This window comes from Ictalurus punctatus, chromosome 17 (assembly GCF_001660625.3).
Source record: "Ictalurus punctatus breed USDA103 chromosome 17, Coco_2.0, whole genome shotgun sequence".
NCBI classification, from domain to species: domain Eukaryota; kingdom Metazoa; phylum Chordata; class Actinopteri; order Siluriformes; family Ictaluridae; genus Ictalurus; species Ictalurus punctatus.
The window spans coordinates 9,815,672-9,828,609 of NC_030432.2; the positions used below are offsets into that span (position 1 = coordinate 9,815,672).

Here is a 12,938-nt window from a genome sequence, read left to right on the forward strand (position 1 = left end):
TCACCTTGCCTTTTTCCTTTTTTTCCAAACTGTGCCTACTATAGCCTCAAATTCCTGTTCTTGGCTGACAGATGTGGAAACAGTTGTGTTGTCTACTGCGTAACCCATACACCTCGATGTTCGTTTGCCTTGATGGTAAATATCGGGCTCGGTTAAGCTGTTGGCCCTCTGATCAGAAAGCCGTGAGCTCAAATCTCAGCACTGCAGAGGCCCTCGAGCAAGGCCCTTAACCCTCAACTGCTCATTTGTATAAAGGAGAGAAATTGGTGTTTGCCAAATGCTGTAAATGTGCATCGTGTTGTGTGTTCTGTAATGCTTTTCAGCTCACCACGGCTTTCAAGAGTGATTATTTGAGTTACCATAGCATTCTAGCCATTCTCATCTGATCTCTCTCACTAAAACATTTCTGCCTGCAGAACTGCTGCTTATCAAGTATGTAAACTCTATAGACCAAGAATCTGAGATCAACCTTTTCTGAAGTACTTAAACCAGCCCATCTGGCACCAACCGTACCATGGTCAAGGACACTGAGGTCTCATCACAGATGTTTTCCCCCACTCTGATGTTTGATGTGAACATTAACTGAACCTCCATCTGTATCTACAAGATTTTATGCACTGAGCTACTGCTACATGATTGGCTGATTGGAAAATTGCACGACTGAGTACAGGCGCTCTTATTAAATTGGGAAGTGGGTGTATCAAACAACTGCATACAACAGTGCCAAAGACTCTATTACTATTCTATAAACAGGCACGTTTTTGATGTTTTTGTCCCAGCTCTAAAAGACCTCTAAAAGTAGGTTCCTGAAAACGAAGAGCAAGATCGTCCGCTAGAATTGTGAAATTTCAGCAATACACCTATTTCTTTTTTTTTTCAACATATGAGGACAAGTTAAAGATCCACACGTAGTCCGTATAAATAAAATCTTTTATAAAGAGTATGAAAGGCTTGACAAAATAAACCTACAGATTTAACAAAAATACATCATTTATCAAGAATCACAAATATATAATTAGTGAACTCCAAAAGCACATTCTGTATTAAATTTTCACCGATTCCTCCATTATGTCATTAGATCTCATTTCGGACCTTATTTTGACCTCGGGCTCACTTCTGTTTGCTTAATACACAGGAAGGCACGAGTGGCTTGAAGGCATCCTAAAATAATCAACGGAGAGAAAAAGTCACAAAGGTGCAGCAAATTTATGCTTGCTCCTTGCTATTTTCTAAATTAGTTTGCATTATGTTTCGATCAAATATAAAAGTGGCTAGTATTACAATTCGGAGATAGATAAATAAATACGATTTTAAAAACACCAGCAAGCCTTGCTATGTGTGTTCACATTATAGGATTAGGTTGTTGTTGTTGTTTTTTTAAACCAATGCTGGTTATTCAAAAGTGGTATATCAGTCATTTCGATTCTAGTGTCTATACAGAGCTAAAAAATAAAAAATACAATAAAATAAAAACATTTTTAAAGGAGGTTAAAATCACTATCATTCTACAAAGGTGCTGGTCCTTTTTCACTACACAACTAAACAGAAAGAATCTGATCGTTATTTTTTTTGATGAGATTGTCAGGATTCGTCGTTGTGATATGGCAGCGTTAAATCAGTGGTTAAAAAATTGTCAAGAAGAGAGTTGCCTGTAGTGTGATATTTCTCACGGAATTTTCGCCTGTGGGCGAAAGCTCACACTTTCATGCTGTTCAGTACACTTAAGTATACGTCACCAGAAAACTGGCACGTGTGCGTTTCCCCCAAAAAAATAAGTACCGGTCTAAATGATCTATCAGTATCTGAATTCAATGGACTTGCATGACACCCCGATGTGATCATTCGTGGCTCACATGGTGGTCTGAGTATAGTGTTATCATTTTTCTCACACTCGACAATGTGTCCCGAACGTGTGTACGTGAGCTCTCAGTAGACTGTGCAAGCTTTCGCCCTTTAGTGGAGAAGACTCTCGGTTCTCAGCTAATGTCCCAGTGGTCTGTCGTCGTAGGTGCTGTATCTCTTAATGTGTATGCGTCGTACTCGCTCTCTCAGCTCCACACTCTCGTCCTCCTCGCTGTGTGAGCAGCAGTGAGCCCGCCTGCGCGTGGCCTCCAGGAGAGAGTTGTCAGGAATTGGGAGTGTCTCGTAAAGCAGAGCGTTTAGTGTCTCTTCGTAGATACGAGCCTCGGGAAACTCCACCTGAGACAAAGCAGCGAATCACAGGACGATCACACATCATGTTCTGGCTTCCGTTTAGATGCATTCAGCAATAAGAGAAATCCCTAATCTACAAATCCTTAAACCTTAGAAATGCCAGTAAACAACTTTTAAGACAGAAATGTCAGAAATGTTTCCTGCACCAGCGAGCACCAGGAATGACTCATTTTCGCACATGGTGCAGTCCATACCCAAGTTTCTCCTTAAAACTTTCTACCATGTGCTTGATTGGACTCTCCACCATGTCATGTCATGCCAATAATAGGTATCGGCCGGTAAAGGCTATTATTCACGCTATGGGCTATCGGCCGATAGTTTAAAAACATCTGATGATCATGGCCGATTATATCCTGTCAATCAAAAGAGGGCGGGAAACACATGGATTACGTGCTGTGTATAAAGATGATGTCTCTTGTGTGAAATGACGACAAAACTGCAGTTTGTAAACTCCGTAATCTCTGCACTGCTAAAATTTTACACCGGACGCTGCAGCAGTGAATTTATATATAAGTATTTCATATCCAGTTAATGTTAATATATAAAAAGTTGCTCTTATATATTACCAGTTTGATATTCAGTGATGAAGTAGAAATGCTTTTGTTTGTGGTGAGTGAATGTGAAGCCTAACAGGAGGCTTTTTAGAATTCAGTCAATGTTAATATGAATTAATAACATTCTTTAAGTTAAGAAATCTTACTTTAATCTTCAGAATTTAGTTCATGTGTTAATGTTAATTTGAGTAATGTGTTTTCTGTTTATGAGACCAGTTACTGTGAAACATCTTGTTGAAATGGAGAGAATAAAGTTTTTATTTGCATTTCTTTCAGAATTGTGGAATTCATTATTGTTCATTTAAAAGGAGGTATAAAAGGCAGAACTATCGGTATCGGTTATTGGCCAATATCACTCTGAATAATCGGTTATCGTATCGGCTGAGAAATTTAGTATCAAGCATCTCTAATATCAATAAAATGATCTCACAGATAGATAGAAAGACCGCTATAGAACATGCAGACTTCTCATATCACATAGTCGCATCATGATTCTACTGTACCTTGGTCTGCTTTTTCTCAGTAGCATAGACAATGGATGTGCAGCAGACTTCGGCTAATTTGCGGCCCTGCCCATAGAAGGACCAGCAGCAGATCTCATCGCCGATTACGTCCTTAATGAACAGCACGCGTCCGTTGTAGCTCAGCGACAACTTCTCGAACAGTTCGATGTTCTTGAGCAAGTTGTCATCAGAGTTGCTTTCGGAAAACACAATGCGAGCGAATGAGTTAACACAGGAATGCGCACACATGGAATCCATTAACGGACAGATGTAATCGAAACGCTTAAATACTTCTGATGAATGCTCTTTACCTGGTGTAGGAATATTTGTTGTTTCCTCGATTGTAGAGTAGCTTTACTGCAGGCTGGAACAGGAAATGAACAGTAACAGGATGTTGCAATGTATCATTATCTTTTCTGGTGTCCCAAACATTTACAGTGTAGATGCATTTATTCGGCCGTTTTAAAAAGGGTCATGAGCGGAGCCTCACCTTCGTACAACTCTGTATCAATCTCTCCTCTTCCTTTTGAGACGTGATGACGGGGATAACGCACAGGGCTTTCTGCATGTTGTCCTGCGAAGAAGAACACTTTGCTCTTAAGGAAGTCAGCAGAACTGCTTTTGAGGGTAAGATTACAATTTACAATGGCAACTTGGGCAATTTCTGTAATATGACTAATTTCTAAGGGACACAGTGGCTTAGTGCTTAGCATGTTTGCCTCACACCACTGGGGGTTGGGGGTTCGAATCCCACCTCTGCCCTGTGTGAGTGGAGCTTGCATGTTCTCCCTGTGCTTCGGGGCGGAGGGGTTTCCTCTGGGTACTCCAGTTTCCTCCCCAAGTCCAAAGACATGCAGTGTAGGCTGATTAGCATTTCATATTGTCCATATTGTATGACTGAGTGTGTGTGCAGTTGTGCCCTGCGATGGGTTGGCACCCCGTCCAAGCTGTCCCCCTCCTCTTAACCCAAGTTCCTTGAGATAGTCTCCAGGCTCCCCTGTGTAGGATAAGTGGTACAGAAATGGATGGATGGACTAATGTGTGACTGATCTTGTTATGATTTTTCATTACTCTTTTTATTTGAGATATTGACCACATTTACATGGACAGCAGTAATGTAATTACTGTGCGCGTCCGAAGCCACGTAATTACCTGCTATACAGTAGGTAAGTACGCGGTTTGGGACGCAGCCCACGGCTTCAAGCAGTCGTCTATTTACATGTACAGCATGACAAATAATTAACTGCACTTGAAGCGTTCGTAAAAATTTTAAATAGAAACACTCAAAACTGTATACGGTACCATAACGAAGACCAACTGTACGTCGACACGTGAAATTCTGGAGGGAACGTCGGCCAGCGTGGCGCGGTGACGTAATGACGTGTGCTGTTAATCAATCTATGTTCTATAACATGTAAAACGGGTACATGAAAGGAGTATTCTAAAAGCGACTCATGTAAACACATTAATCACAATATTGTCTTATTCGGAATAAGGTCAATAATTAGATTACTGCTGTCCATGTAAATGCAGTCAATAATGCACTTCGATAATGCAACTAAAACAGGAGTACTCCACGTCTTAATTCAATTTGTGTTTACTTCGAGTATGACTTTAATTAGATTAAGGTCATCAGAAATCGCTGTTTACATGCTAGTTTCTTAATCAGAGTACTGTCTTAATCGGGTTAATATTGGATTATCGTTGTCCATGTAAACGTACTAATTGTCAGTGATTTTGCCAGAAGTGAGCCACATTTTGTTGATTTGAGGCTGAAGATGAAGTGACTAGTGTGTGAATAAATAAAACCCTTTCTCTTTAAAGTTGCCTCAATACACATGGAATATGAGGAGAACTGACTTATAAATCATTAACCCCACCTTTAACTATATACGACAAAAACAGTGGTAGTTCAGCAGTTCTGCGATCTGGTAGTTCTATCTTGAAGCCTAAGCCAATTAGAAACTAAGGATATTTGGTTATATTTTGACTTGAAGCCTGATTTATACAGATGTCTCGAGGCACAATGTACAAGCTGAGTGTAACCTCCAGACGAGCAAAAGTGCACGTTTTCCCAAATGTCTACAACTACATTTCCTGTAAATGTTGACTAGTTAAGCAGGGCCGTGAATCTTGGCACACTCGGGTTAGGATGAGACCCGAACCAGAACTAGCGCTCGAGCAAAATGGAGCAGTTCAAAGTGGGGCAACGTTATAAGCACTGACTCATACGCCCCTGCTTTAAAACATCACAAGACTAGCAGAAGTGACAATGAGAAATAGGGAAAGCTTTGGGTGAAGATTTGGAGCTGGAAATTTCAGTGTAACATTGCCACAAATGAACCTCCAGTGGAATGTAAAAACTAAATTGTCCTTTACTGCACACAGTCATTTGTTCCTTTTCTCCATTCCTTCTGCTGCGGTGGAACCTGAGACTTTCGTCTTCGTTGTTTGTTTTCTGTATGTTCTGCTTTGGCGTATGTGCCACTGCCCCCAATGCACGTGTTGGCAGACGGTGACGTGAACGTCCACACGTGAAATTGGAACGTTCATAAATTCGTGCGCACACAAGTATTAATCAGCCCTTAGACTAATCTGGACTAACATGACGTCCTCACCTGAAGTGCATGTTGACACAACTCCACCAGCCCCTGGATCTGATAATACTTCGCCTCAGTGAAAATCTCCATGACACCCTGCGTGCTCTTGGGCAAAGTTACGGTTCCATCCCGCAAGTAGCTGAGAATCGAGCCGAAGTGTTTCCCACAGCGGTCTATCAAAATCCAACCTGATAGGAACAGAACACTGGAACATAACTACATGTACTGCATGTAAAGATGCGTCCACACATACAGAGATTTTATCGCTGCAAATCGCCAGTCGCTGCACTATGAAGTCGCCGGTAGGTTTCCTACTACTGGTTGCCATAGTAATATGGGTGGCACTATTCCACTTTTGACAACAAACCAGTTTTTTTGCCGCTAAAATGAAACATTCTGGATGGAGAGCGTCTGTATATAAAATTCAGCAGTGTGTGTATACATGCATCATATCCTACGAGATGAAAGAGAAGCAATGTGTGATCTTTGCCGTTGCGGCCGTCTATCTCCGGGAAAAGCACAGGCGCCAATGGACTTAGCTTAATTTATGGCTTTAGCGCGTTTAAAGCAAAATAACATTAATGAAACACTCTTTTTCTGTTGCAACTGAGCAAAATGCCAGTGTAGCTACTCTCTCAGTATGTGAGCGTCACCATCAGGGTGTCGTTCACTATATGTTCGATGGTGACCGGGAGCCACACTGCAGCTTTTCGGCTGTGGCCTCTGCGTTTCCTGGGTGAAGTGTCCGGCGCGGTGCTGCTTGTTCCCGGACACTTCACCCAAGATAGGAGCTACACTGGGATTTTACTCGACTGCAACAAAAAGTGAGTGTGTTTCATAATTATTTCTTTTAGTATTTTTATAATTTTTTTGCTTTGAAACCACTAAGATCCTAAGCTGAGCTAAGCTAAGCTAATTGATTACTGCCACAATGGCGCTGCTTCTGCTAGTGAGCACAGGTGGCTACGGATCACATGCGCTATACTGTCTTCACTCCCATTAGTGGTCGCCACACCAAGTCGCTCCAAATTTGCATAAAGTTCAACTTTTCTCAAGCGGTCGCTCATGTCGCCAGAAGTCACCAGCTTGCATTGAAAATGAACGGTCTCCGGTCGCTGTGTGTGTGAACGCATCTTTAAGGGATAATCCACGGCTAGGATGTGCGTTACATGGTTTTAATGCACGACGCAGAGGCAAAGGACCACCCGATGCGAAGCTGCGTTAAAATCGTGTAGCGCACACCTAGCCGTGGATTATCCCGCTTAAACCGTGGTCACCTGCCTGCATTGACAAGTTAAAGCTGTCACTGATGTTTGCAGTGCAAAATCTAACTGAAAAGATAAACACAACATTTTATTTTTATTAGTTATTTTATATACGGGTCGTTAGATCTAGAATTCTGCCTGCTCTTAATCATACACAGAGAGAAAGCAGTGCGAGATAGCGAGAGAGAGAGAGAGAGAGAGAGAGAGAGAGAGAGAGAATATGTGTGTGTGTCTGTGCCACGTCTCTACTAATAATGAAGCTGTGAGTTTAACTGTACGTTACTATGGTTACAGTTGTTTATAGGCGCATTAATTTAGAACAGCCATTAAACTGACTGGAACTGTCTGTGGTTTTAACGCACACCTTCCAGCCAATCAGAATCGAGTATTCGGATAGACCATGGTATAAATTTTTTTTTAAGAAGCATAAAAAATTTATTTCTGATCAGTCAATGCATTGCTCTACAACATTCACCTTCCTTGTCGGTGAAGACCTCCATCTTGCCACTAAACATGGACTTGAGCAATGTGTCCTGTCGCGTAAGCACTTGCAACGTGGAATAGTAGAGCGCTCCTCCCACGTTGAGGCGGATATATTTGCTTCCTGCCACACCACGCTGGCCGCAACTCTTGATCTTGGGACATTCGGTTGAAGAGACGGAGAGGACAGGTTCGGCCTGAGGCCGTAGCGGGTGCAGGCAGCTGTCTCCTGACATGTCCCTCTGGAGGTAGATGACCACCCTGCACACGGTGGGTTTGATGTTTACCGCCGTGGTGAACGCCGCCGAGGAAGCTGCCAGAGCGACCTTCTGCACTTCCTCACATAGCTACAAACACAGGGTGAAGTGGATTAGCACGCTTTCCAAACACTTTTATGACTAGAAATAACATGTTATGTGGCTTTTACAAACTGTCAAAAAACCTGAACTGAATCCAAATACCATAACAAACTGTACGCCAAGTCCAAAATACAGTACTGTAGAAAAGTACTGGGCCGACGCATACCCTACGCATCAAGGCGAATACACACACTACCGGTCAAAAGTTTAGACACACTCATTCTTTATTTGTATTTTCCACATTTTAGAATACTAATAATAAAGTCAAAACTCTGGAGTAACACAAATGGAACTATAGGAATTGTGCTGTGATAAAAAAAAAAATCCTAACTAAATCCAAAATAAATTAGTATTTTAGCATCTTCAGAGTAGACCCACTTTTTGCCTAGAATTTCCAGAAATGTATTCTTGGCAGTTTCTCGATCGATTTCTTGAGGAATTTCTCCGAGATGCTTTTTAAACAGTATTAAAGGAGTTCACACCTACGCTGGACTCTTATTGGCTGCTTTTCGGAATATTTCACTCCGAGTCGTCCGTTTAAAAAAAATTTTTTGTAAATAAAATATTAGTTTTCTAATGAAAGAAATGAACATGTTGGCACGATAATATTTTTGTCTACAACACCGATTTCAAACATCTAATCATCCACCTTCAGATCAAAAGGTTTTTAAGATCATGAGAAACACTGAAACAAGTGTCTCTAAACTTTTGACCGTAGTGTATGTTCTGAGCCACACAAAATACATTCTACGTGTCCTTACGTACATCAAAGATTATAATGCAGAGCGACGCCCCATTATCACCATCTTGAGTACTGAGGTTTAGCCACGGTAACATAAGTACGTTTGTTGAGTTTGTGCAACAGGAACACGTGGTAGCAAAGTTTTTCGGGCTTTGTCGTTTCCGTTCACATACATATGCAGGGTGTGTTCTGGTCCTTAATTCTCATCCACAGTCTCAAGCACATGTGAAATAACCACAGTGAAGAATTACAACAAGCTGGAGCAGGGTTTTGGATGTAGTCTGTGAAACAAATACAAACCAACCAAAGCCCTGTAGGGACGGGATTCAATTGAAATGGGGCCCTGGGGTAATTTCCTATTTTACTCTATTATTTCATTTCCATCTGAATTGGCCATGTCTGTGTTTTTCTCTGAGAAAATTATGCATACGTATCTGTTAGTCTATACTGATAGTGCTCACGTGGCGGGGGGGGGGGGGGGGGGGGGGTGTTTGACTGCTGCTATATTCCGTGTTTGGTCTCAAAACAAAAAATTTAGAAGAGGCATTTGAACACATACTTGGCCTGGGTGGTGAAGCCTCCAGTACTCACCCTACCTGAGAACTGCATTTCCAGGAGGTGAAAGAAAATAAGATCCTTAAGAAAAGCGAGATCCTGCAGGATGATTAAAAGAGCCTTTATAATGGAAACTACAGTATAAAGCATTACTACATATTTACATATGCACAATATCGTCCATTTTTATGGTGCGTCTCAATCAGCTCCCTAGTTCAGTAATCGGGGCACTGATCAGGGAGTCGGCCATTTTAAGGGCTGTCTCAATTGCGAAATCCCTCCATTCGCTCGGTAAAAAATCAATTCTATTTCACAGATTCAAGTGTTTTTGGCTGAAAAACACGACAAAATCCTCTACGGACAGACTCAGTGCCCTTACTGTAAGTAACGTCATATTTTCTGAAGCCTCTCAGCTCGAGAAAAAAAAAAAGATGGACAAATTCTCAGCCAACTTCGTAATGTACAAACAAATGTAAACAGCTTGTTATTGTTGTTCTAGCTCTCAAATGATTACTTCCGTTAGCAATTTTTATCTTTATTTGACATTCTATATACAGTTTATTTGAGTCTAATGACTTAAGTATTTAATGATGACAGAAATGCTTGTGACGAAGCCAACAAATTTATATGACGTTTAATGTCAGAAAAATATCAGTCCTGCCTTTTGTTAATAAATGCCAAGTGGTGACATTTTACAACACAATTACGTAGTCATGTCGCCAGAAATTGAGTCATCAGTGTCCCAATGTGTAGTAAGCCAGGGTCCTTACCAGTGCCCCAACTCGTCTACACCATATACGGTTTTATCACTGAGGAGACGTGTAAACAATTGACTACAGGAGTTCCCCTGGAGGGCTCAAAGCAGCAATTCCCATTTTTAGTTTGTAATTAGGAGCATTAATATTATGGATAAACTGGATGCTGCTACTTGTGCCATAGTCTGGCAGAAATGTCATTTTATATTAGTTCATTTACTACTATTGAGTTTACTATTGGTATACTGAAAGTTAACTTACTACTAGTTAGTTTACTACTCATTTACTGCAAGGTAATTTAATATTAGTTAGTTTACTACAAGTTAATTCACTACTATTGAGTTTACTATCAGTATACTGCAAGTTAATTTACTACTATTGAGTTTACTATCAGTATACTGCAAGTTAACTTACTATGGTAAATATTTATAGTTTTTAATAATATAGTTTAATGCAAGGTAATTTAATATTAATTAGTTTACTAGTAGTATACTACATATTAATACTATTTTGTTTACAGGTACTATACTGCAAGTTAATTTACTACTATTTAGTTTACTACTAGAATACTGTAAGTTAATTTAGTACTGTCTAGGTTACTACTATTATACTATAAGTTAATGTACTACTATTTAGGTTCCTAATAATTTACTACAAGTTAATTTACTACTATTTCGTTTCCTACAAGTAATTTACTACTGGTTAGTTTACTGCAAGTTAATTTACTACTATTTAGTATGCTGCAAGTTAATTTAGCGCTGCTTAGTTTACTACAAGTTACTTTAATGCTGGTTAGTTTACTACAAGTTAATTTAGCGCTGGTTAGTTTACTACAAGTTACTTTAGCGCTGGTTAGTTTACTACAAGTTACTTTAGCGCTGGTTAGTTTACTACAAGTTACTTTAATGCTGGTTAGTTTACTACAAGTTACTTTAATGCTGGTTAGTTTACTACAAGTTACTTTAATGCTGGTTAGTTTACTACAAGTTAATTTAGCGCTGCTTAGTTTACTACAAGTTAATTTAGTGTTGGTTAGTTTACTACAAGTTACTTTAATGCTGGTTAGTTTACTACAAGTTACTTTAATGCTGGTTAGTTTACTACAAGTTACTTTAATGCTGGTTAGTTTACTACAAGTTACTTTAATGCTGGTTAGTTTACTACAAGTTACTTTAATGCTGGTTAGTTTACTACAAGTTACTTTAATGCTGGTTAGTTTACTACAAGTTACTTTAATGCTGGTTAGTTTACTACAAATTACTTTAATGCTGGTTAGTTTACTACAAGTTAATTTAGTGCTGGTTAGTTTACTACAAATTACTTTAGTGCTGGTTAGTTTACTACAAGTTACTTTAATGCTGGTTAGTTTACTACAAGTTGATTTAGTGCTGGTTAGTTTACTACAAGTTACTTTAGTGCTGGTTAGTTTACTACAAGTTACTTTAATGCTGGTTAGTTTACTACAAGTTGATTTAGTGCTGGTTAGTTTACTACAAATTACTTTAGTGCTGGTTAGTTTACTACAAGTTAATTTAGTGCTGGTTAGTTTACTACAAGTTGATTTAGTGCTGGTTAGTTTACTACAAGTTAATTCAGTTCTGGTTAGTTTACTACCAGTACACTGCAAGTTAAATTACTACTGGTTAGTTTGCTACTAGTTTACTGCAAGTTAGTTCATCTGAAGTTAGTAAGTTTTATCGGACTATGAACAGCTTAATGTACTGCGAATCTAATGTAAAGTTTAACACGGTACTTTTACTTTTACACGCACACACACATACATACACACACACACACACACACACACACACACATATACATACATATACATACATATACACACACACACACACACACACACCTCGTTCTGCTATGTGGTTAGCACTCCAGTGTTTGAGAGCAAGCGCACGTTTTGATATTATGTAAGAAGTGATAAAGTCTTTTAGCAGTAAGCGCTAACACAACACCTGAGCAGGCAGGTAAGAAAAACTCCCCAGGCCTATAAAAGCGCCGAGAAGCACACACTAACACAGCAAACTTCAGAGGAGGGTTCACTAACACAGACATGAACATTGACTGACCTCAGGACTGATCAGTAAGTCGCTCTTTTCTGCTCATAGGTCCAGTCGAGGAGACCGACAGCTGTATACATTACATTTAACAAATACAATGAATTAATCTCAGCCACAAACAACTAGTTATTTAACAGCGACGCTGTAGCCTTTAGCCCAAAACGCCTTCGACGTGTTTTTCCTCTTCTTCTGTGTAATGTTTACACAAGCCACAGAAAGATGAATGAGTTCCTGCTGCCCTCTGTTGATCAGTACTGGAAATACTGAAAATATACAGCTCTGACCATGTACAGTACAAGCTGCTGAAACACTGGCCGAACCGGTCAAACTGGTAGACTTTAGCTCAGGGGGTCCGAACTCCAGCCCTGGGGGCAAGTGGAGTGGAAAACCTTTCATGTGTACTTAAAAAAGTCCTTAAATGTATTTGCAGTCAATTCTCAATAGTGACCATTTAATATAGGATTGTTTTAGTTTGTCCAATTACTTTTGATCCTTTTTTTTAAGTGGGGGGTGTATAAAAAGTGATTCACCAGATTTGGATGTAAATACCCTCATATTAAACCTGTAAGTCTGCATGTTCAGCTCATATATAAAAAAATAATTTTACCTGAAAATAGATATATTCTTGTTGTAAATATTTAGTGTTTTGCATTTTGCATAAAGTGGTTTGTATCTTGAGGTAACTCGTCTGTATTTACATTCATTAAGGCATCTCTTGATTGTAGACTTTGACAAAGATACACCTACATCCTCCAGAGTGTTCTTGACTTGGCTAGATGTTGTGAAGTGATTTTTGAAGAAGTAAAGATTTCAGTGATCATCCACTTTATGTGTCTTCC

At 39.7% G+C, this 12,938-nt stretch overlaps 1 protein-coding gene across 2 annotated transcripts; it reads right to left on the reverse strand.

Annotated features, from left to right (window-relative positions):
* Positions 1 to 912: 912 nt before the first annotated feature.
* Positions 913 to 12,304, reverse strand: tnfaip1 (tumor necrosis factor, alpha-induced protein 1 (endothelial)). Of its 2 annotated transcripts, XM_047161273.2 has the most exons (8): positions 12,109 to 12,304; positions 9,314 to 9,371; positions 7,612 to 7,963; positions 5,890 to 6,059; positions 3,762 to 3,845; positions 3,583 to 3,635; positions 3,272 to 3,467; positions 913 to 2,199 (listed from the first exon to the last, which is right to left on the reverse strand). In XM_047161273.2, the coding sequence occupies exons 3-8, from the start codon at positions 7,850 to 7,852 to the stop codon at positions 1,981 to 1,983; spliced, it is 963 nt and encodes a 320-aa protein (XP_047017229.1). In that variant the 5' UTR covers positions 7,853 to 7,963; positions 9,314 to 9,371; positions 12,109 to 12,304; the 3' UTR covers positions 913 to 1,980. The 2 variants fall into 2 exon arrangements, with proteins under 2 accessions (XP_047017229.1, XP_017345799.1); XM_017490310.3 differs by lacking the exon at positions 9,314 to 9,371.
* Positions 12,305 to 12,938: the final 634 nt, after the last annotated feature.